Source organism: Ascaphus truei, chromosome 8 (genome assembly GCF_040206685.1).
Source record: "Ascaphus truei isolate aAscTru1 chromosome 8, aAscTru1.hap1, whole genome shotgun sequence".
Lineage (NCBI taxonomy): Eukaryota > Metazoa > Chordata > Amphibia > Anura > Ascaphidae > Ascaphus > Ascaphus truei.
Genome location: NC_134490.1, coordinates 23,166,161 through 23,192,072, shown reverse-complemented (window position 1 = coordinate 23,192,072; position 25,912 = coordinate 23,166,161). Strand labels below are relative to the sequence as shown.

General features: G+C 42.7%; 1 protein-coding gene across 1 annotated transcript in view; it reads right to left on the bottom strand.

Moving 5' to 3' along the window:
• Nucleotides 1–217: 217 nt before the first annotated feature.
• MCU (mitochondrial calcium uniporter) overlaps nucleotides 218–25,912 on the bottom strand; it is a 125,331-nt gene continuing 99,636 nt past the window's right edge. Inside the window, exons 2-8 of the mRNA XM_075610787.1 lie at nucleotides 10,170–10,239; nucleotides 8,988–9,158; nucleotides 8,756–8,860; nucleotides 7,068–7,228; nucleotides 5,558–5,761; nucleotides 2,935–3,051; nucleotides 218–2,568 (exon numbers count right to left, since the gene is read on the bottom strand). Coding sequence (XP_075466902.1) covers nucleotides 2,491–2,568; nucleotides 2,935–3,051; nucleotides 5,558–5,761; nucleotides 7,068–7,228; nucleotides 8,756–8,860; nucleotides 8,988–9,158; nucleotides 10,170–10,239 — 906 coding nt within the window. The 3' untranslated portion in view covers nucleotides 218–2,490. The remainder of the gene's footprint in view (nucleotides 2,569–2,934; nucleotides 3,052–5,557; nucleotides 5,762–7,067; nucleotides 7,229–8,755; nucleotides 8,861–8,987; nucleotides 9,159–10,169; nucleotides 10,240–25,912) is intronic.

Here is a 25,912-nt window from a genome sequence, read left to right as displayed (position 1 = left end):
CTGCACTTCTACAGGACCTCCTCCTCTTCCATGGCAACTACACCAACTATGTCAACACAAAGAGGGAATGGAAGGTGAGATGCGTTAGGGGTGATGCGCTGATGTGAAGAAAAGGTTTTCTGAGGCAGCACACAATGCACAATCAAGTGGACATGCAATTACTGGAATTAAAAAACAAGTTATGATGAATATAGGGACACAAACATAATGCCCAGGGCTTTACTTCAAAAACTGAGTAAGTGTTTATTGTTGCAGAATTACATTTTTTCTTTTATACATATTTCATAAATGATGCAGGATTTTACACATCTTTAATATTTTGCTCATTGATTGGACATTCCTCCATGCTCCGTACCTCCCCGCGAACACACACCGACCATTGAGAAAAGTACTGTGTTTGTTTTCACTGTCCTTCTTCGAAACCCTTTTGTACAAGCAGGATTAACACCTTTGTTGCTGGAGGGACAGTGACCACGCATACGTTGCCAGCTCCTTCCGCCACAAAGGGGTGCAAATGTTAAAAGAAATGCACAGATTGTGTTAGTGTTTAAACAGCAGTCCCTCCCAGAACCAGTGTGAACCAAGCACAGAGACATGCCTAAAGGGCTAAATGAACATTGTTAAGATGTTAACACAATGTTGTTTGTAAACGAAGTTCCCCTTCCAGGCAAATGATTTACAATACTTGGTATAGTTTTGTTGATGTCTGCAAAGTTTCTTTTGTTTTCATTTACATTGAAGACCCGGAATGGGGTTGATTGTCAGTCTTGCTCGCTCCACATCAGATCACCCTGGTGCATTCACTCTCCCCCCCCCCCCCTGCGTCTGAACACAAGGTCATAATTACAAACATCGCCATGATATGTCACCCAGGTTTAACCTATGAAATATATCACTGTCATTAGTTCAACTTGGTCCTGTGCGGGTCTGCATCTTTGAGTAGAACAGAAGGCAAACGAAGAAGGGAGAGAAACAAGCAAATGTTGGAGAAAACATTAATTCCACCAGCGAGGAGACACGCAGATTACACGGTTATTCTGACTACTGGTCTTGGCAAAACGTGCAGGCTGTGTTCCAAATTGGTGGCCTCTGTAGGCTGGTGTGGAGTCTTCAGTTGCTTGACTGACAGGTATGCAATTAGCACAAAGAGAAACACAGACTCTCAGCTATCCGTTTCCATATTTGCAAGGCACCGGTCATCTGGCTTCACTTCTTTAGTCCTGCAATTCTATTCCTAAAGTAGGAGCCTTTCACAGTGGGGAGTGCTTAAAAAAAAAAAAGTGTCTTTGCAAAGTTAACTTTTAGCCCCGACCTCCCTCGGTATCCTTCATGCCAACCCCTAAAGTTCCAGCAGTATTTCAGTTGGAGAGAGAGAGAGACTGCACCATTTTGATATTGAAAGTCAGTGGAAGAGCAGCTTATTCCAAAAGAAAAAATTCCCCCTGAAATCTTTGGAACAAAGAGGTAAGATATCACAATTCTTGACACTCTCCAATCTTTTGGAGATGTAGTTAACCAGAACATAGACAAAGCTGGACGTACGTAGTACTTTGACCCAGGAGGGACCAGCCAAAAGATCTACATCTTCATAAAGACAGTTAATGGTCATCGCTTTAAAATTATGTAGTCACATATCCATGCAACTAATGGCCTGGCTAAGATAGTGTCTTTAAACCTTGATTCACTAATCAGATGAGCCATCTACTAGGGGAAGAGCTCCCTCCCAAAAACAACATACATAAAACCTATCATGCATTGAGACCCTGGAATATATACCCAGGGCAGTGGGAGGGAGGGTTAGGGACAATTAGGAAGTGATTGAGAAAATCACGTGCGGTTTCTTAAAATGCATAGCATAACATTTTTGCTGTGTTGAGACTTGGATTAAAATTGAACTGTGTTGCATCTAACGATGGAAAACATGAACTTGGAGTTGATCAGAGACCAGGAAGGGATAACAGTGCCTCAAGGTCACGGCAACAAGTTTTGCCGAGGTTGCTTCTGGTCCAACGCTCTTCCAATGGCGTGAATTGTGCGCTTTATTATTGATGTGTCCCCATTGGCGCGGTAGACCACAATTCCTGTGTGTTTTGTAGGCACTCGGCCACGTTCTTAACTTGCCATAAAAATATGAAATAAAAGACTTAAAGAAGAAAAACAAACAAAAAAATAAACATTGTAATTGGTTCGAAACCCTCAACCATATATTTTGTAATGCATTTTCATCCACAGACAAATAAAAAGATAGATATGGTTTGAATAAGACAATTTTTCCCAAGCCCTTTTCAGAGAGGCTTTTAACAATGTCAGGCCCCATGCTCTGATTAGATTCCATGATAATCCTCTTCTTTTACATTAGTTAAAAGGTAAAAAAAAAAAAAAAAATCACCCATCCCAATACCACGTCCCAGCTACCACCTGTAATGCTTTTAAAATTCAAAGGCAAGAGTTATCCACAGGTTCTGCTGGGGATTCAGAATTATAGGGTAATCAATCTTTAGCATCAATTTGCTGGATCGGGAGGTGCACCTGCAGTGGATCACGCAGTCTCTTAAGGTCCAGTTCAGCCTAGAACAAAAGAAAATGTTTTTGTTTAAGTCACACTTTGAGAATTGGACTTTGAGCCACATTTCATTGAATCGTCAATGCCTTCCCCTTGTAACATCACACTTTGTACAGAAAAGTTAGTTTGCAGCTTTGCCTTGGAGTTTCAACCAGGAGACTGGTGGTTCCCACTACCATTGGGTAGCCAAGTCCCTTAAACTGAATGCCAGGCAGCTCTTTAGGAATCAACCTATAGTTAACCTATTATCTCCGTAAAGGCAAAGAGTCTGTACCACACTATTCCCATGCATTACTGACCCGATAACAACTAATGCTTCACTCTGGTCTTCCAGGATTCTGACCGGTTGAGTTTATTGTGTAGCTTAATACCTGAGCAATAGCATTCTTGAGTTGGTTGTATTCTTCTAAGTCAAAGCTTGTCTTTTTGGCTCCTTTATGGAAGAAATTTAAGTACTGTCTGTCTCTGGCATCTGGATAGATATATTCCTGCAAAGATACAATAAGTTATATCAACCAAAAGAAACAAAACCAAAAACAGCGAGAGTTATCTAAGGCCTTCCTAAATCAGTGAGATGTGCGAGCCTTGCAGTGGGACATTGCTAAAACCGCAGCGACAAGGTTTGAAACAATGAATGTTGCCACTACATTTACATTAGAACTAATGTAGTTCACCAAATTATACGCGGTAAGAGAACAGAGACGGGGCAGTTGATTGGTTTATTTATTTTTAAAATCACTGATACTTTAAAATATATATATTTTTAAAGTAATGGATACAAATATTTTTTGTATTTAACAATTTAACTGTACGGACTGAAGTAAAAAAAAAAATCTAAAAGAGTTTTAAAGAGAGATTGGTATTTTGCAACAGTAGATATGCGGCATGTCATACTACTATTAATAGCAATATATATATATTTATTTATTGAGAACAATACTGTATATACAATCGCCATACTAGGTTGACTGACATTGTGACAAGTGCGATTGAGAAAACCGTTGACTAAAAATAAATTGGTTTATTTATGCATTTATAAAAAAGGTGCCTCTTGGGCCAAAGTGCTTTCCGGATATGTTAAATTCAAGCAACACAATACATGTTGCTTGTATTTTTCAGTGAAAATAAATAAATAAAAGAAGACATATACATATACATATACATACATATACATATACATACATATACATATATACATATACATATATACATATACACAGTGTTCGACAAACCTATACATTTGCTCGCCCCGGGCGAGTGGATTTAACCCCCGGGCGAGTAAATATTGGCCCAAGCAGCACACGTTTGATACTAGGTCGCGAGTAGATTTTTTGGTGATTTGTCAACCACTGCATATACATATATACATATACATAGATACATATACATACATATATATATACACACATACACATACATACATATATACACATATACATACATACATACATACGATTGATTTTCCTACAGGTGGTGGGAGTCGAAATAATGCATTGATATTAGCTAACATGTCTGTAAAGGGTTAATGGTCTATCGTGGGGAAAAGAAATGCTATTTACAGCAAGTACACCCTACACCAAATGGAATATATTTGTAGATCTTCAAGTATTAAGTTTAGTTAAAACCTCCCCAAAGTCCAGCATTGACCGACACGTATAACGATAATTAAAACATTCATCTATTGTTTGAGGCGGAATGGCTCCAGTGCAAGGCGCTGTTGTCTCTTCGGAAAGATTCCCTCTTCCAGCCCAGCACTTATTCATCTCATATCGTATAGCAACCATTTACAAAGTCACATCCCCTTCCTCTTCTGAGGCTCTGGCACACCCCTTTTGCCCTCTCTAGCAGTGCACCAATTGTATCTAGTGCCTGCCTGGTCACATGATCTTCCACACAGAACTTTGCATCTTGGGTAATCTTCTGCAGTCCTAACGGTGATATAAAGAACCCCCGAGTCAAAACCCCAAATCTCTCCAAGATTGCGGTGTAAATGTTCCGCTGGCCAATAGGAAGCCATGACATTATCCCTTGGGCTTCCTATTGGCCCGCGTGACCTGGACATTTAAACTCCACATATATACTGGCACCCTCTATGGAGGCAAGCAACTCTAGACGCTGGGTGTCCAGGGAGCTTAAATTAATGGGGTTGAACTCCGGAGACACCCTGATTCAATCCTGTGTAAAAAAAAGAAGTTAATCATTGCGCAGTGCTACATGGTTTGCAGATTTATAACCAAGCATTAATAGCAACGCTATTAACCAAGCAACGCTAACATCATCCTAACTCCTGTTACTAGTTTTAAATATCATATACTCCCACTTAATATTCAGGATGCACATTGATACTATTACATCCAAAACCTATGGCAAACTAGGTGTACTTAACAAAGAACTAAATTGGCCATCACGTGAGTCTAGGCGCAAAGTTCACCTTTCCTGTCTTGCCTTTAAATACTTTCTGGGCAAGCTACCCGTCTATCTGAACAAGCTCCTCACCCCTACCACATGCAGCACTTATCTGAGATCTGACTCCAAAAGACTGTTCATGGTCCCAAGGTTCAACAAAGTATCCGGCCGCTCCTCCTTCTCTTACCGTGCACCCCAAAACTGGAACAATTTACCGGAGACTCTCACAGCCACCACCAGTCTAAGTTCTTTCAAATCTAAAGCTGTCTCACATTTTAATCTGGTCTGTAACTGTTACATACGCCTATAATATATATTATCTCTTACTGTGCATGCAATGTCTTGTATATAATGTATACCCTGTTCATTTATGTAACTGTATTTGTAACCATGTATTTGTCATTTTAACTTTGTGCCCAGGACATACTTGAAAACGAGAGGTAACTCATGTATTACTTCCTGGTAAAACATTTTATAAATAAATAGTTCAGCCAACACAGTTCCTGCAAAAGCAGAGTTACACATCACAATGTGAACAGTACGAGTGATCTGAAGAGAACAAACGGTTCTGTGTGGTCAGTGTCTTACCTGACGTGTTAGTACAAAGTAGGCGTACATTGCCATGGCGCTGCCATATGTGATAAAATAGGTTACAGGCTCCATGATATCCCAGGAGTATTCCCACCATGTCAGACGGGCGAGGATCCCAAACTGCGTGGACATGTACGCCAGCCCACCCCACAATACCCATGTGGTACGCTTCTCTGCTCGCCTGCCAATCTCCAGCCGCACCTGGGAAAGAAGACAGTTTGTGTATGCATGCAGTGCCGCTTTGACGGCAGTGCTATCTGTGCCAGTGCTCCGAGCCCCGCGCTTACAGAGGCCCCTGCAGCGTACAGTTATCATGGCGCCGCTCTGCCATGACAACGTGATGCAGCAGGCCGCCGTGATGTCACAACGCCGCATCGTCTGAGGAGATGCCGTGCTGGATCAGGTAAGAGTTTCAGAGAAAGCCCCGTACAAGTACAAGTCGGCCGTATGTGTCCTCAAGGGCCACCAACAGGTCAGGTTTTCATTCTATCCCTGCTTCATTCAGTGGCTCAGTCATTCTGACTGAGCCACCTTTGCTGAAGCACGGATATCCTGAAAACCTGACCTGTTGGTGGCCCATGAGGACTGGAGTTGCCCACCCATGCTTTAGGACAATGCTGGTGCTCTGAGCTCCTTAACTATCAGATGTTATAGGCAGAGCAGGGAATAAAATCTTGCAGAACACAGTTAAGACTCCTGCTTAGATCCAGCCATCTATGCTTTACATTGTAGGAGTACGTGTCTATTTCTACTGTCCGGGGTAAAAGCAATAAATAGGAGCGTAAACACAAGTAGAAAATCCCTGCTCCACAAGCACATATATAGAGGACATCACATCGAGCAATGTCTTCATGTAATACATGCAACACCCTAAAACATATATTCGCAAGACAGGAATATGTTTGAAGGTCTTTATCAGTTAAGTAAGGCACAGCCAGCGGTTAAAGGTGCAATCCCATACAGACGGATAGTTTCATTTCTTGGGGAGCCTCTGAATGGGGAAGGGTCTTTCAATCAAGTGTTTTCCTGATCCTTATTGGCTCTCTGATAAGGCTGGGATCCGGTAGAGTCGGGGGACTGTCTGGACAAGCAGTTGCTGATCCCACACAAGGGGATAGTCAGAGGATATTAAACCTCGCCCAAGTCTAACTATAAAAAAAAGTATCAATGAACCAGATGAAACCCCTTTAACAGGTCACCCAAGAAAAAGCACTGAACAGTAACAGGTTCTCCTTACGTGAGCAGGAAGGAGACGTTACTACTACGTCAGAACGATGACCGTTGCAGTGTGTTGCCGGCTCCTTGGCTGTGATGCGGTTTAGCCGGATTGCATTTTACATGCTGGCGGCACATACGATGTTCACAACTCGCTTCAACAATCCCCAAGCGGCTACCAGTCTGGATGCAGAACGTTCACCGACAGCCCTCATCAGGTTCATTAGCATTAAAGAAATGTGCTGCAATCCCTTCTGCCGTTGAAGTCTGCACGGGTTTAAACCCCTTTTACCTTTTCAAGGGGTTCTAGTTGTCCCCGAAGGTCCTCTAGCCGTCCTGCTAGCTCCCTCTCCTTGCTGAGCTGGTGCTCCTCAATGCGCAGCGTGCTGTACAGTTGCTGCACAAGGGTTTTCAGGTCATTCATTGTCGTTGCATCTTCATGGCTTAAAAGTTCTTAACACAAATAAAAATCTGTTTTATGATCCTCAACTGGTCATTAACTGGAAATTTTAACTTACACCTTTAACTTTTTAATTAAGATATGACAGGAATGAGTATGTATACACGTACATACACACACTTTTTTGGCACATTCTTTCTTAAATCCACAACCCAAAAATGTTCAGTCTGTACAATGACTTACCTTCCCTGTGATGTTGAACTCCAGTGGCATCTGCTAGTACAGGCATACCCCGCATTAACGTGCGCAATGGGACCGGAGCATGTATGTAAAGCGAAAATCTACTTAAAGTGAAGCACGACCTTTTTCCCACTTATCGATGCATGTACTGTACTGTAATCATATACGTGCATAACTGATGTAAATAAGGCATTTGTAACAGGCTCTATAGTCTCCCCGCTTGCGCACAGCTTGGGTACAGGTAGGGAGCCGGTATTGCTGTTCAGGACGTGCTGAGAGGCGCATGCGCGAGCTGCCGTTTGCCTATTGAGCGAGATGTACTTACTCGCGAGTGTACTTAAAGTGAGTGTCCTTAAACCGGGGTATGCCTGTAATTTGTTCTTGAGACAGAACGAGGTGGATGCCATTTCATTGGTAGCAGATAATGGTTTTGAATCAGTATTTAGTACTAAAGTTTTTTGTGGCGGTATGCAGGGTTGCCACCACTCCGGGTTCGACCCAGAGACTCCGGGTTTTGGCCACGTATCTCCGGGCTACGGGTTTACCTTGTTAATCTCTGTGTAGCGGAGGGGTGTGGCGGCGTCTCCCGGAATCCGCCGGCATCTACCGTGAATATGGTTGCGTGGCGTCAAATGACGAATGAAACACTATGTGATGTCACAGCGGCACGCGACACCCGTTGACCATGGTAACAGCACGCTACGTGGCGTCACATTGCCATGACAACTTGACGCCGCGTAGTGGCCCGTTGTCATGGCAACACGACGTAACGTTCACGGGAGTTGCAGGTGGAGATGCAGGAGGATGCCGGTAAGAGAATATATTTTTACATTTATCTACGGGTTAGCCTTCAGTAGAAGGTGGCAACCTTAGCAGTACGTGTAATAGTACTTTGCCTTTCTGGGTATTTACAGTATGATCTGGGAAGGCAGATGCACAGCAGGAGATTTACCTGTGATCATAAGATCACAAAGTTACTGCACAATACTAAGCCTGAACACACCGTCGCACCATTTAGTCACTTTGGGCATGAGGGGCAAAAGAATTAAAGTGCAAGAATGGGCTATTTGAGCCATAAATGGCAATATCACACAAAAAGTGCTCACCAGATTCATTAACCCTTTGGGTGCCTATAATTATTTATGACATACTTCCAGTATCTATGACATATTCCGTGGCATGTGAACTTTTTATACAAACGGATGTTTGGTAACAAAATATGAAATCTAGGAGAGAATCGGTTCCCAGTCTGAATGGTCTCTCACTTCTGCAGCTTCCCAAATACACAGCAAGTTACTGCTGGCGGGCTGAGGTATTGCTGTTAACAGTTTGAACGGTACCTCTTTTTGGTGGTCGCACATGATAAGTGCTATCGTTAATGGACAGTTTGAAGTCGTCTAAGAGAAGGATTTCTATTCCTGTCGAAGACGCTACACGAGATCCATCTGAAAAATAGAAAAATACGTTTTCAGCTAGACATGCCATACGCACCACGTTTACATTTTGTGGAAGACTAAGCGGTTTTAACCTATGAAACAGGTCCGCGTCAGCAGCCTTGATAAGCTTCTGTACCTGGCGAGTAGATGGCGACCCTGTCTATTCCTCGGTCTTCTGCCTGTAGCTGCTGCAGGAACACCCCCACGGAGTCCGAGATGGGCTTGAGGGTGAAGCGGCATCTCTCCTGCCGAGACGGAAGGCTAACAGAAATCACAGGTAACCCGTTTTGGTAAACCACAGTCACGTCTAGTGGGAGAAAGTAACAGGGTGACAATGATGCGGAAGCTCCAACAATGTCCTTAGCAAGTGCAGTGCATACATGTGCCCCCACTTGCCCCCTGCAGTGTCAGTGGGCCAGCAAATCACTGCCATGAATTACTGGCCCAGCTGGCAGTGCAAGCTTTACCTCCGTCCCTGCTAGGTGACAATAGAGGATATAGACATACAAAAACACAGGGAGTATCATTAAGAAAGACCCCTGGACTCCAAAGCAAGAACATTTTTACAACCGCTACGGCGTTTCAGAAATTAAGATATATGTTTCATAGGTTTTAAAATAGTTGCTACATATCTAATTAAGTTCCATGGATTGCAATTCCTCTATTCCACGGGGGTGGGGGTAGAGGTGGGGGAGACAAAGGCCACGAACTGGCCAGTTTTTCAGGATATCCCTGCTTCAGCACAGGTGGCTTAATCAGAATGACCGAGCCACTGATTAAAGCAGGGATACAATGAAAACCCAACCTGTTGGTGGCCCTTGAGGACTGGAGTTGGCCACCCCTGCACTATAGGGTTAATTTATAACTGTGCAGGTAATTACATTAAAGTAAAAGGTTGCATATTGTCGTTCCCAATGCATACATCACACAACTCCATGGAGGTTCTGTCAGAGTGTGAGCAATCCTGCGTCACCATCAGTTTAGTGTCATAATGCAACTCCTAGTATGGTTCTGGCAGCTACGCTGTGCATACAATGTCGCCAATGTCGCCAATGTCGCCAAGCTGCCAGACCGTCTCAGGCATTTTTAGCAGCTTGTGTCTTATGACCATCAATGTGGCCCCTCTCAGGTCTTCCATCATACTATTAAATTGTAAGCTCTGAGGCAGGGGTTCCCTTTTCCTAAGCATACATGCATGTTTAATCCTCTGATCATGTATGTGTTTCTCTCGTTTGTGCCATTTCAAAATAAATATTAACGTACTTAGAATGCCGTCTGTCCGACCAGTATTGAAATGAACTGCCATGCAGCTACTCACCATCAGAGGGCGGTAATGTACTGCAAAACACTATTCTGTGGCTCTGCCATGCAGGAAGTCTCTGGTGCACCTGGAAATGGAAACAGATGTACCATTAATCACCAAGGGATGTGATTCTGCATCAAAGTGTCACCTACATCAGTGGCTTTCAACATGTTAAAGAGTCATAGAACCAATTCAACAATGTGTGTCTCAACAAAACCTCATTCCACATATCCCTATGCATCTCAAAATTATACTGTGTGCTGTCTTTTAAATAAAAGCTATATCTTGTATGCATGCATGTCTTTATTTATATAGCGCTTCACAGCAGTAATACATGTTACAATCGTATAAAGAACCAACACAAACAACACAATGGGAAGAAGGGCTTCATACATAAAAGTGACATTTAGGAAAAGGAGTCCCTGCTCCGAAGAGCTTACAATCTATCGTCCTGTAATATACAATTTAAATTGGTATTGTATACATAAAATAAATTACAACCCAACACAAAATAAGGTAAAGGATTTCATGGGTAGTTTTGTATAACTAATCCGTTTTTATAAAAGAAACAAAAGTAGAACGTGAAAAAAAAATTATTATTAATATTTTTGAAAATGGAAATGTGTAAAGTAAGATATTGGTCATACTACAATCAGCGGTGGGCTACTCCAGTCCTCAAGGGCCACCAACCAGTCGGGTTTTCAAAATATCCCTGCTTCAGCACAGGTGGATCAATCAGTTGCTGAGTCTTTGACACGGCCACCTGTGCGGATGCAGGGATATCCTGAAAACCTGAACGGTTGGTGGCCCTTGAGGACTGGAGTTGCCCACTCCTGTACTACAGGTTTTCTGTGAAACACTCTGGTAAATACTTCAGGGCTCTACATAACTCAAGTTAAAAACCACAGTACATTATAACCATTATGTGTACCACCTGTCACGACAATCAAAAGCCACGCTGACAAATAGCCTCATAAAAAATAAAAAAAATACAATTTTTGTTCCCTGCTATCACTGAGAATACTTTGTTATATGGTGTTGGCACGCATGTGGTTAAACAACCGAGACATACTTTTTAGATGTTGGCAGCCCTTAAAGTTGCCAAAGCTAAGACATAGGGATTACGAGGGTTAACAGGTACACGGTTGTAACAATTCAGCACCCTCTTAATTTCCCCCTTTTTTGTTCAATGCCCAAAACTCTATGCAGAACATCTACCCTTAGAATACAACTATTTCATCCACCAAATGTACCATGTATTTGTGAAACAAAAGTGTTCATATACCAACACAAATTGCTTTTACTTCGTGGTTAGTATCCTACATCTGCTAGTAGTCCGATATTTGAGGCATTAGTAAAATTAAGATTGCAGGGGTGGTTAATGACGGGCTATCATGTTTGTCTGCTTTATAACTACACTTTACTCTCAGACACGCCCTGGGAGCAGCAAGTAAGTACTTTATTTGTATGTCATGTAAGAGCACTCTGTGTGTTTGTGTGGCTGGGATTCCCAGAGGAGAGGGTTCAACATCTTCTCTCATCGTGACAGTCCTAACTACAGCCCTTCAAAAAAAAGCCCACACCCACATTAGTCTGCATATTCCTCAGTGTTCCCTAGTGCCACACACACACTATACGTACAGTACACACACCATCTTGGGACTCACTGTTGCTAATTAGCAAGACTATAAAAAATAAAAAATGTGGCTTTTGGGGTTTTGTTGTTTTGTTACTCTTCATCCACTTTATGATTTCCCCATGCAGCACTTTGCATCTTTTATTTACAGATGTTGCAGGCAGCTGTGTGGGGCTGGTGTGTACCACGCAGACTAGAACAGAAAAGAGGGACACGGAGGAGAGTGGAAGAACCGGATTTTATCATGCCGTTACTATACACCGCGAGGAAATATTATTATATTCCAAGTTCTACGTGTGCACAAAAATGAAAGAGCAAGTCATCCTTTGGCCAGGGACCACACTCACAGAAAGGGCACCCAGGAGATGCCAAATATATTCTTTAGTCATTTGTTTTAAGCACACGCTCAGTCAATGAAAATAAATAAATAATAATAAATATATATATATATCTATATATATCTATATATATCTATATATATATATATATATATATATATATAGAAAGGCGGGGTTGCAGACCTGCCTAAGACATGCAGATGAGCATACAGTTGTATTTACATTTGCATATTTATATATATATATATATATATATATATATATATATATATATAATATTTTTTTTGTTATTATTATTTGTTATAAATCCCACTATATATTTTTCATATAAAGAACTGCAGTGAACCCAGCACAACATCGCTTAATGCGGTCTTTGTGATAAACAACAACCTTTGTGAATCTACCTAATTGAAACAATAAAAGCCAGAAAGTAGAAAACGTGTCTATTGGGAGTCTGGACACAATAATTACACGGTGCTCAACTCCAGTCCTCAAGCGCACCCAACAGGTCAGGTTTTCAGTATAACACTTCAGCACAGGTGACTCCAGCAGAGGCTCAGTCTTTGACAGCCACCTATGCTGGGATACCCTGAAAACCTGACCTGTTGAGGGGGGGGCTTGAGGACAGGAGTTGAGCACCCCTGATTTATTAGACACTAAGGAAATGTAATTGGGGGAGCAGCTTAAACCAGGGCTGTTTTTTGATTTCTGTAGAGAATTCAGTAAATTGTTTTTAATCACAATCCTTTTCCATTGCACTGCAACCTTCTCATTTCCGGGGAAGGCCGCTTCGAGCAGCGAAAGGGTTAAGAGGTCAGTATGAGAGACATTTGCTTCTATTCCCTGAAGGTGCTTATATAAAAGGTTTCCATCTGCCTTGCAGGGGATGCCCATGTGAGGTTTGCAGTGGTTTCCTAGCAGACGTGTCGTGGTTAGTGAGGTGAAAAAATGACTCGGCTCCAAGGCCAGGGAAAGGTTTGTAGCAGCCTCCTGCTGTTATACTGCACAGTCGCTGCTATTCAGGTAACACAGGGCATCTGCTCCAGTGCAGCCCTCAGTGTATTACTATTCCAGAAAAGACAAATTGAGGTACACACAACCACGGTGCAGAATAATAGTATAAGAACACCATTTACTACAGGCTACAAATTCAATGTAATACACCTATCATTTCTTCAAATGTTATTTTAGAGGCGTTTATTAATTATGCTGCAGTAAGAGTTATATATACACACTGTGTGTGTGTGTATGTGTGTGCTATTCAGGATCTTAGTGTCGCCTGTTTGTCTCGGTGACTATTACATAACTATAGATTGCAGTCTCTTAAGCCTCCTGTTAATTTGCACACTACCCTGCCAGCATCCTCCCAGTCATCTCACTTCCCCTCCATATGCATTGTAACTAGATACCATCTATCATACTTTATTAATACCTCCTGTTTCTTTACTACTGCCATATTATTATCCCCATGTATTTATAGTGCACGGGCATTTTCCACAGCGCTGTACAATAGGGTTGCAGGATGAAAACAATTAAACAAACATTAAAATACATTGTTTGCAGTAGGCAGAGGGCCCTGCCCCACGGAGCTTACAATGAATAAGGAAGGGTAAGTGGAAACGTAGGTTTGAGGGGGATGAGAAGGCTGTTGTGTGTCAGATTGTAACAGAGAAGCCGGAACAGCAGCAAACAGCTGACACCCTTTGGCTGCTGCTTTGGGGCGTCGGCGAGGTAGATGTTGACCGAAGAGATTTTGAATGAGTTCAGCTGCAGTAGAGAGTAATAAACGTTGCAGAGGGTGGGGCTGACTAATCACAGCAAGCAATCCCAGATATTAACCCTTAGCACGCTTTCTGTGCAGAGGGAAGAAGCTCTTGGGGAACCCTGTCAGACGGGCGCCTTTGGGGCGACGCACATCTGAAGGATAAACCCGCGATGGTTCCCCATCGGCGAGCAGTTTTGGCCACCAGGCAAAGATAGAAAGTTACGTAATCTTGCTATTCGTCACTGCGTGGCCATGTTTGTAGTTTGTGTGCAAAAACCAGATTAGCTCCTAAGAACCCCCTTGAGGTAAGGGAGGGCTGCGGCTGTAACGGTTTTGCTCGGATGTTAACTGAGAATCAACATTTCAACCAGGAAACATAGCGGCCATGTTTTCAGTTTGCACCAGAGTAAACCGATTACGTTCCCATCGATGGAGCCTATGGGTGTACCCATCTCTTATCCAACAGACCCTTCCCTTCTTTAAAGGAGCTACCCACCCCAACTGACCTCCATTTTTAACATTTACTTTTACAGGGTTGGAACCTCCACAGCTGAACCGCACTATTTTCTACTCCAGGGACCTGGGACACTTACTGGTGAAGTTCCCATCATTACTTCCTTGTTTTCAAAGGGGATCTAAATGGCCATCCAACAGGACGCCATATTGTTTCTGCCAAGGAACAATTTAACCTGGTAAATTCACTGGTAAGTATCATTAGAACCAGGGGTTCAGAGCTAAAAATTGTTGCATTTGGCTCAAGAAGTGCATGTCACGCACCCTGGGGAGAAAAAAAAAAGTAGGAGGAAATGCTCCATTAACTCATCAGTGGCTATCGACTGAGCCACCTGTGCTGAAGCAGGGATATCCATAAAAGCTGGCCTGTTCATGGCCCTTGAGGACCGAGTTTGAGACCCTTGATGCAAGATTAATACAGCAGTGCGCAAACTGGGGGGGCGTAAGACTATCGGGGTGGGGGTGGGGGGGAGAGCGGCGGTTACAGAGGCCCTGCGCTGAGGCCTCTAAATTTACTTACCAGGTTCAGTCCACGTGTCTCCATGGCAATGCGGCATCTAATGACCCCCGTTACCATGGGGGGAGGGGGGGGGCGACCGAGGAGAGCAGGCAGGGGGGAGCACATCACATGAAGTTTGTGCACCCCTGATCTAAGATGCAGAAAAACAGCCACCTCAGGACAAATCCCTAGGAGAGTAAATGCAGTGCGTGTATTTCTGGGAATCCCTGCATTAGTACATGACAGTCCGAACCAAAGTAGCCAATTTATATAACAAAAACAAATAGCAGGTTCTAAAAGTGCCATTGCAGCACTGCTAAACATATATACAGCCCTATGTACTATTAGAATTTAATGTAAAAGGGGATACCTGCAAATAAGAATTCATCATCTAATTATAGTGTTTGTAGAAAAAAAAAATCCTATTCTTCGGCTTCATAGAACTTTCCCTTGAACTCAGCAGCTGTGGAGTAAGCAAAACCCCACATTTATTAATATACTCTGCTTCCTTGGTATGATTTAAGCACTCTTAAATTAACATTTTAACTTATGTGCTTCTTGTGTAAAAATGGATATGTTTCTATTTTCTCTGGGTCCAATTTTTTCTAAGTTACCTGGTAAATGTTGTGTTCTCCCCCAAATATTTCTTTAAGCTCAGCATTCTGCCATCACTAGACAAGCAACTTAACAAAAAAGGGGACGGGGGGTTGGGGGTGAACCGTTTACGGTATTATCACAAGAGATTCGGTAAAGATGTTAAAAATATGAAAGTCTTTAGTTACTCCGAGGACAAAATATTAACACAATAATGTTAAAATAATTCCAATTATCAATGGTGTAAATCCCTTATATTTTACCCATTCAACATGCCACTGCCATTAGCTTAGTTTTGTTCCAGAAGGCACTGCCCATTTTAAATGACCGATAAAGAACAAGAATGAGGACTGATATGTGTCAAAAAGAACCAAGTAAAGGGATCTATTTCAGGGGCTAAAAATGTAGGTAACGACACCAAAACGGCAAACTGCATAAATTATGAATATGTCTACACTCTTCTCAGGACAGAAGAGGAACATGGAGCATTTCCCCATAGTAAGTGTTTGCTAATTGTGTTTAAAAGGATGTTGGCACAGCCATGGTGAAATTCTGGGGTGGCCAACTCCAGTCCACCAACAGGTCAGGTTAAGGCTATCCCTGCTTCAGCACAGATGGCTCAGTCAAAGCCACCTGTGCTGAAGCAAGGATAGATCCTGAAAACCTTACCTGTTGGTGGCCTGTGAGTACTGGAGTTGGCCACCCATCATCTAATCTAACCGAAGCGGTCTTCTATTTGGAGTAGCGCGTGTTTCGGTGTTTCCTGCACTATAGAAGAGGAGTTTGAAAACAGCAATCCCACTCAATATAGACTTTTTATTTATTTATTGATTAAGAAACTTAAACAAAAAAAAAATAGATTATAAGGGGCCCCCTTTACCAAGTGTATGAGGATGGCATTTTGTTTCTTCAACCTCCCTCACTTTGTACTACACTGCAGTATATGTTGGTACGCTATAAAGAAAAACTGACAATTTTCTTAAAGCCCTTTAGCTCAGGTCCCTCTGGTAATGGATGGGTTAACCATACACCCCTGCAGTGGGTCATTGTACAAACCGAACACTACAGAGGTTCACGGGAAGCAGAATAAAGACGGAGCAACATCAAGCTGCACCTTCTACAAACCCGATTCTGCTGCAGGGCAGCGAGACTGCTTAATAAGCGGAAGAAATTCGTTATTTAGTGCAGGTACTGCAAAAGGGTGGGCTGAATTTATTCTGAAAAGGTCTCTTTATATTCCCCTCCCCCCGGCGCACGGTTTTGGCATCAGGTTGCGCGCCCTTGAACTCTACAGTATCTCTGGAGAGCAGACTTCCTCCTGACACTGTGATAAGGGTGAGATGAAAAAAGTTCAGCAGCCTCTCTACGCTACCGTAATATGCAGTACACACGACCTGGGAGCAGAGCATTCAGCAGTGTCATGGTCTAAAACAGTCTTTCATGCAGGGTACCTAGGACTCCTTGGGTTTCCTACAATTTTCAGGTCATTTGAAAATTGTACCAAATACAGAAGAATTTACAATGCATCTGATCTCAGACGTGCTATTAGAGAGGGTTGGGGTTCCTTACAATGCATCTGATCTGAGACGCGCTATTAGAGAGGGTTGGGGTTTCCTTACAATGCATCTGATCTCAGACGTGCTATTAGAGAGTGTTGGGGTTCCTTACAATGCATCGGTTTGTTATCAGACTTCTGAATGTAAACGATGCCCGATGCCCAATGCCCAACAACTGCCCGTGCCCTGACACGTGTTGGCATTGGAGTGTGAGGCCATACACGTAGAGAAAATGCAAAACGGTGGTTACCCATCAAGCTCTGTTATGGATAAATCCACCCATAAAGGGGCAAATACATGCCCTCTAATTTAAAAAAAAAAATACTTATTTTTTCCCCCCCTTGTGTTTGGGTGCCAGAATTATGTCCAGAGGAGGTCCCCAAACCCTCAAATGAGGAGACAACCAAAGACATACTGCTCTTCAAATATTAGCGGAGCAAAGAAACCATTCCTGCATTGATCACAAAACGTAAATCAATGTACTTCATCGCTTAAGCAGCAAAGGGTTTAGGGATTTCCGCACTTAAATTGTGTAATTTTGTAGTGTAATGAAAGCACCAATAAGTGTGCGCTCAGGTTGGGAGGAAAAATAAAAATCATAGAAGAAAAGATCACCTGGGAGAGGTTTATAGATCTCAGTGCCAGAGGGCTCTGCCACGCCCGGAAATGTTTTCTGCGTCTTCGGACAGATAAAGAACAGTCCTAATGAAACATCCAAGAATACAGGCATAGCCCACTTTAAGGACACTCACTTTAAGTACACTCGCGAGTAAGTACATCTCGCTCAATAGGCAAATGGCAGCTCACGCATGCGCCTGTCAGCACGCCCTGAACAGCAATACCGGCTCCCTACCTGTACCGAAGCTGTGCGCAAGCAGGGAGACTGTAGAGCCTGTAACAAATGCCTTATTTATATCAGTTATGCACGTATATGATGATTGCAGTACAGTACATGCATCGATAAGTGGGAAAAAGTAGTGCTTCACTTTAAGTACATTTTCGCTTTACATACATGCTCCGGTCCCATTGCGTACGTTAATGCGGGGTATGCCTGTACTTTAGTAATAAGCCAGGAATCCCATGACAAACAAAATATGATACATACACACATACTCATATATACATATACAAACATACAATACACATATATCTGATCCCAGGCTTTGTTTAAAAGCTGTGTTTTAAACAGTGATCATGGGCTTAAGGGTTCCATGTAATAATGGATTAAGGGAAAAGGTGGCACTGTGTGCTCATTTGCATGTCATTTCCCAGAATCCTTTGTTGCAGTGGAAGCACTGTATGCTAGTTGATAATGGTGAAAAGCAGGGTTTCAGACCTGTCTAAGACATGTGAATATGCTCACAAGTAATATTTTTATTTGCTATATGCTATACGGTGTGTGACAGTCCCAGAATATTAGGCAGCTGTCTGTCCAATTTTAAGGCATTCAGTGCAAAAAAGGGAAAAAATGATTCATTCCACAGTTTCACATTTGCCGAGACTGTGGGATAGAAACTCCAGGCCAGAGTTTTCAGTGGTTCTGGTTTTCACTCTCCTGCTCTCCTAATTGAGAAACAGGAATGTATTGCAGTTCGTTTCCCTGCTTCTCTCTCTCTCTTTCTCTGAGCCTGGAGGCTGGGAGGACGCTGCTCCTTAGGATCCAGTTTGGGGTAGGCGCCCCCACACATGTTGCAGCACCTGAGGATCTATTGTGAGACTGTCCCCAATTGACAGTTAAAGGACTCAATGTTATTTCAAGTTGGTAACTGGCTTACTCAGCCAAAATTGCAGATAGGGAAATGCATGTGAGTTAGACTCCCGACAGGAGTAGATGTTTATTTTTATGATTTCTTTTGTTTCTTAAAGTGAGTGTGTTTAAAATGTTTAGTGTCACTAATGGAAAAAATAAACCGTTGAGGGCTGAGTGCCCTTTGGTGTATACACGCGTTTGTCCCCCTTATCTACAAATGAAACCCTTGAAGACTGTGTCGCAACGAGCCTGGGCAAATGGCAGCGCTACATAAAGAGAGCCGTTTACCACAGAGCTATAGATACATATACACACCCCTATCTCAATGCTAGTGTTGCATCTGGCGATTTCAATATATGTGCAACATGCTACACAGCACGGCTCAGAGTGAATTAGTATAATGGTTTCTATTTAGTTTACATTCAAACGTCAAGAGAATTCAACTGCAGCTGTTCTTATAAGGCTGAGTATATGCAGCTTTCTACAGCAGTAAGTCGTTTGCCTATAAATGGGTAAAGGTTATAGCATTGCCCCAGACTTTTTATTTTTCCAACATAAAACACCAAGGTACTGTAGTAACACGACACTGGCAACAAATAAGAAAAAGAAATCATGGAAAGTACATAAACTCTGCTCAATGAAGCATTATGTTATAAATAAGCCAGCCTTTCCAAAATGAAAAATGATCTACTTTATTGCAGAAGGAAATAACACGTAGATTTCATTTTTCACGTGATCCTTCACCTTGCTTGTAAGTAGCACGCGTATACAGTAGTAACAGAGTACAGGGCACATTTAATTAAAAAGATCCACTAAGATAGTCTATAGTCAAAGACCATAACAGAGCAGCATCTCCCTATATAAATCACAATTACGCATAGGTGAATCTCCTTAGGCCCTGGCCATGGTGCCTTCGCCCGCGCAGAGGCGTGCGGAGGCTGGTCAGTGAGCGGGCGCTTACCTGGCCATGGAGGACCGGCTATGGGGGGCGTGCCGTGAGGCGTCACAGAGCTGGTTCGCCCTCATTGGGCAAACCGCTCACGTGACCGGCCTGTCGCGCCAAGAAATCCGTTTGAACTGATTTTTTGCAACGCGCGCTCCCTCCCGCCACATGGACGCAAACACTGCCTTAAGGCAGTCTGTTTGCTCAGCGTGCAGACGCGTCCACATGGTCTGCTGTACCATGGCCCCAGCCTTAGGTGCATTATGGAGGTCAATCCAATTATTGGAATACAGACGCCAAAAAAAAAAAAAGATACACTGGGGAACACTACTATGGCAGCATAAACCCTACAGTAGCAGCAGGGAAAGCAATGCATGGCACACCGTACTGTACACCGTCAGTGGATTTAACGCTAAGTTCTAGTATCTGTACTAGTCCTGAGGAAAAGCCAGTCCGTGGTAGGTTGTGATACCTGTTAGCCAACCAACATTTGAGTTACCCGTACATGGAAGTCTAGCATAAAGCGCTTTCAAAATCACATAGGTTTCTTGTTACAGAGGTATACAATACACTGCAATTATTCCATCTATGAAGAGCTCCAACAGTGTACAGGAAACATTCACGTCTCCTGATTCCAGTCTCTGAAAGAAGTGTGCGAAAGGTGTATTTTTTAAACGTTTATTTGGTTACATTTCGTGATTAATACCTTAAAAATTAAGATCTCATGCCAGTTGCTTCTGGCTACTTTATGGCGTTCAGTGCTCCCGATGACCCAGTGATGAGGTTTACTTACATAGCTGTACAAAAGAAGCCTGTCGGATGACTAACCTGTGCCAGTCTCATCAATACTACGATGGATTAAGCAGCGAGTGTGGCAACACCCGTGTATGGTTTGTAAAAATACTGTATATTGTGTGCTGGAAGTAGACAACCCCATCTTACACTCCCTGTAGATGAATATAGTCTACAATGGATGTCAGATTAGATTTATTTTCTTTATATAAAAGTCAGTGATCAGTTTGGTGGGTTACATTGGTTGATTTTGAACCTTCATGTTTTTTTACCTTCAAACTGCAGATATCGAGCCTCTGGGCACAGCCTGCAAATGAACAGTAATTGTTCAACTCACTCCTTTATTTATTTCATCTGTTTATTTTGGCATAATTTCAAAAAGGGATACAGAATAAAGAAAAGGGTAGGACATTACAGAATTACAAAAAAAGGGAATTGCTGCATACATGTGGGTGGTGTTTGCAAGGGTGGCACTCCTGCAAACGGTCATTATCCCAAAGTAAAATGCAAGGGGGGGAAAGAGGGATGGAGGGGGGGGGCGGGGGAGAAGGGTACTCAAACCCACGGGGGAAGGCATATACAGTCATTTGCGGGGGAGGGACTCTACCACGTTATAAAGGGGAGTGCCCTGTCAGAGCACCAGAGATCGACATATTACTGTTATAGCAGCGCCTGGGAACCGCCAAAATTAGGATCACCAACGTATAACACCCAGGAATCACACACCCTGGTGCATTCTTCCCTGAAGATGTTTTCCGTTCCATGTTGGCCCGATTAAATATATAGACAAAATACTATAGGAATGGGTATTGAGCTTTGTGTATGACTGATCGAGGTAGTAAAACCAGGATTGTCCTATACTCACCGACTGAACATATTTTTCGTCTTGTACCAGATATTCCCATCGGTCCTATTTTTACCAGTGTGAAGGCAGAGAAAAGCTCAATTGTCTGTCTCTAGCATCAATAGGTTTATATTTATAACATTTTTACAGGGGGAAAAAAAAAATACAGCGTTACTGGTCGTTTTCAAGTATGTCCTTGGTTTAAAATAAGGTGACGTTTGAAAAGTAAATATTCTGCCTATTTCATCTGTGCATACAAATGAATACTAATACAGAAGTTCTGTTAGTAAAATATAGTAAACTGCATAGTGTATGCTAAATGCTCCCCAAAGGACAGCCTGTTAGCCTGTTCCAGGAGACACAAACAATAATAAATAAAAAATTTGGACAAGATATTGTCAATTTACCTAACCAATTCTGTCGAGCCATAAAAGGATAACTATTGACTCTATACACTAGTATGAGCCCTGGAAGTCCTTTTATAAACATCATTACTTGGTAGCATGCTGTTCTGCACAAAACAAAAATACATTGCGTGTATTGAAGCATTATACTCGCCCCACAAATATTATGCTGGCAGTCGCACAGTAAGAAAATGAAAGTGCTTTCACACTTTACTAATATTTTACTGAAGTGGCTGAAATTAACAATCCCTGAGGCAGACAATTGTTCTTGCAAGTATCAAACAATAAGGTACATGGGAGAATTCTCCCTTTCTGCAGATCTGGGACCTGTTCAAGATCCAAATTAACTTCGAAAAAAACATTAATTAAAAAAAAAAAAACACATAGAAAGGGGAAGTTTCCTCGATACCACGTCTACTTTGTAGAAATATCTTTATTAACGACAATGCAGCATTTAGTTACCCAGAAACCTATTTTGAGAACTTTCAAGAAGATTGGTTTTAAATCAGATTCTCCAGACCAAACCTCCATAAGATAATTTTTTTTTTTCTTTAAAGATCTGGCGTATTAGCTCTGTATTTCCCCCATGCCTTACATCAAGGGTGTGCAAACTTCTTCCGCTGCATCCCCCCGTGCCTGCTCTTATGCTCGATCGCGCCCCCCTTTGCCTTCAACGAAGCGTCAAACGACGCTGCGGGGTCATGTGACATCATGTGACCCGCGGCATTATTTGACGTCACATCTCCAAGCACGGGTCCTCTGTAACCCCTGCGCCCCCCCAATACAGTCTCACGCGCCCCCCCCCAATACAGTCTCACGCGCCCCCCCCCAATACAGTCTCACGCGCCCCCCAGTTTGCGCACCGCTGTCTTACATAGTTTGTATTCATATTTCAAAGTGCCATGAACAAGGTCAGTGCCATAAGAATGAAATGACACTTTTTTTGTGCTTCGCTAAAATTCCCACAAGCTTCCAGTTTCTCTCATTAAAACAAAATGGTGCATCAACAACCAACCTAATTCCAAGCACTTCATTCTCTAATTCTGCCGTCAAATCGTTTGATGTCCATTTCTTCCCGGTTTCCTAGTACAGGAGCAAACCGAAATACTTTTTACAGAGGGGTCCAAATTCCTAGGGACCAAATGAGTTTTCAAACACGATACCACAGATAGGCCATGCATTACAGATAAATCCACTTGTAACAGGGGACTTATCCCTGTTCACAAATGTGCCTCTAATCCAGCAGTGTGGTGGTTAACTGCTGATAGGCAATTAACTAACACCACCTGGCTGATTACAGGTGTTAGAAAAAGCCTGCCTCTGAGACAGGAAGGGAGATTCCTTAGTCCACAACTGGGCTGAACCAAGGAAAGACAGATGTCTTGAGCGGCAAGCTGACAACAAGACAAAGGGGACAAGATTCTAAACTTGGAGCCTGACCTTGCTTTAGCACACAAGGGTGCGGATCCAAGAGAGCAGAGAAGCTTCCCCTACAGCATGCCTGCACAACTCCAGTCCTCAAGGGCCGCAAACAGGCCAGGTTTTTAGGATATCCCAGCTTCAGCACAGCTGGCTCAATTATTGGCTCAGTATGACTGAGCCACTAATTGAGCCAGCTGTGCTGATTTAGGGATATCCTGAAAACCTGGCCTGTTTGCGGCCCTCGAGGACTGGAGTTGTGCAGGCCTGCCCTACAGCAACCCAGCTAACAGATAAGACTTTTCTTATAAGACTATCTATGTCTATCTATATATATATGAATGTCTCTATGATTTGGGCTGGTGAATCGCTGGGCTAACCACGCAGTTAAAGAGAACTGGATCACAAGTGTATATATACTCCAGAGTGGAGCGGATTTTGTTTGCCGATTTACATGTTTGCTGTGTTTAAAGCTACAGGCGCAATAAAGCCTTATTTTAATTTCACCGTAAAACAGTCTCCATTGCATACCTCTGAACACGTCTCTTACACCGCTATTCCCAAACCTGATAATTTATTCAATATTCATAAGGTTTGGTCTGACTGGGTCCCCTGATTAGAGGGTCACCAAATCACAGTGCTCTCTATACATGGCTGTACCTATCTAAGGAATTATTACAGAAATTATTAAGTTAGGCATGGGGCGGGTAAACTTTTCAGTCTGTGCCCCCTGCCTGCTCACGCACCCCCACCCCCTTACCTGGTCGCCGGCGTCTTGACGTCGCGTTGCCCATAAGCCGCCGGAAACCAGGTGAGTGAGTTAGAGGCCTCGCACGTGCTCCCCAGCATTTCATTTAAATGCTTTGAGGAAGAGCGCGGAGCTTCTTCGCACCCTTGGGTTAGACAGCAAGTTCATGTTGAAAGCCATTTTCCAGAGTGAGAACACACATTTCTCAAAGAAACAAAGGACACACACTTATGTATAAATTTATATATTTTTTAAAGTGCCTTTGACTGGTTTGTCCAGAGAACATTGTTCCAGAAGTCTTGTGGATCATCTATGTGCTCTTTGGTGAACTTCTGACGGACAGCAATGTTCTTTTTAGAGAGCAGTGGTTTCCTCATGACTATCTTTTCCATGAACACCATTTTTGTTCAGTCTTTTTCCGATAGTTGAATCATGAACACTCCTGCAGATCCTTGGATGTTACTCTGGGATACTTTGTGACTTCCTGGTAATTTGCCGGTTTGATCTTGGAGAGATTTTGGTAGAACGACTGTGGTCCGACAGTGGATTGGTGGAGCCCCAAATCCGTAGAAATGGTTTTGTAACCCTTTTAGACTGATGAGCATCAATAACTGCTTATCTGAGGTCTTCAGGTCTTTCATTTGATCGTGGCATGACGTGTTTCCACACACCCTTATGATTAAGACCAAGCTCACAAATGTTCTGATCTTTATATAGGGTGGGGCCTCCCAAACTCACCCCTGAAGATTTACCCAATTATTTAGACACCTGATTACAATTATCCGCTTCAATTTAGCCGATAAACCCACGGGTTCACTTACGCACCGACTCTTAATTACTCATTGTTTGTCTAATTCATACATTTTGTTTTTAAAAGACATGGAATTGGTTAATATAAATATAAATATTAAAAAAAAGACTTGTTTTGAGTAAAAAAATGTTATCATGGAACAACTATGGCACTTCCATAATTATCATTGGGGTTCACAAACTTTTTCCTGCCACTGTATGTATGCGTGTACGCATGTATGTGCGTATGCGTGTACGCATGTATGTGCATATGTGTGCGCGTATAGAATAGAGAACATATGAAAATTTTAAGCAAACAGAGGATAGATGCAACTATAAAAATCTGGGGATAGTCCTAATTAGCCACCATTTCCCTTAATGCTACTTGATCACTACTTAACACTAATGATATAAACCGATTACCGTCCTTCACTTCCTTCCCCACAAACACACTCAACGAGATCAAGCCTTTCACATCCCATTAAAATAGCCTGCAACACAAGATATAATTAACACTGCTCAAGTACTGCATGTCCCATTATGAGCGCACATTTATACACTAATATACGTCAGCGGCGCCAGTGTAAATGATGTGCCCATGTGGCAGGGGCAGGGCAGAATGCAAAGTGCTCAGTTTTTCTGTGCCATTAGCAGATACATGGTGAGATTGATCTGGTGCTCATTAGAAATATTAGCAATACGTTCAGGAATGTATTGATTAGTGTTTGTATTTGCTGTACATAGTGTGAATGAGAACATATTAAATTGATACCCAATACAAAACTTCTTCTATACTGTACGTGTTAGCAGAGGGTTCAGTCTAAGGCTAAGAGTCGGGGCGCGCGCGACAGAGGGAAATATGCACTGATGCTGGAGGATATTGGGAGGTGACAGGGAGGCGTGGCCGTGATGTCAAGCGAGTGGCTCGCCCTCATTGGTTGAACCGCTCACGTGATGCAGCCGTGACGCTGCAAAAACAATTTCATTTGTCCCATCTATCTTGATGGTGCGCGCACTATACACGCCTTCATTGGAATACATTCATTTGTTCCGGCGTCGCGCACACTATAATCGCGGCCCAAGACAAAGAGAGAAGGATCACATATGCATAATTCCCATTCTGGAACAGGGACTCTAAACTAATTTTCGATAGTGAATTCATACGCAA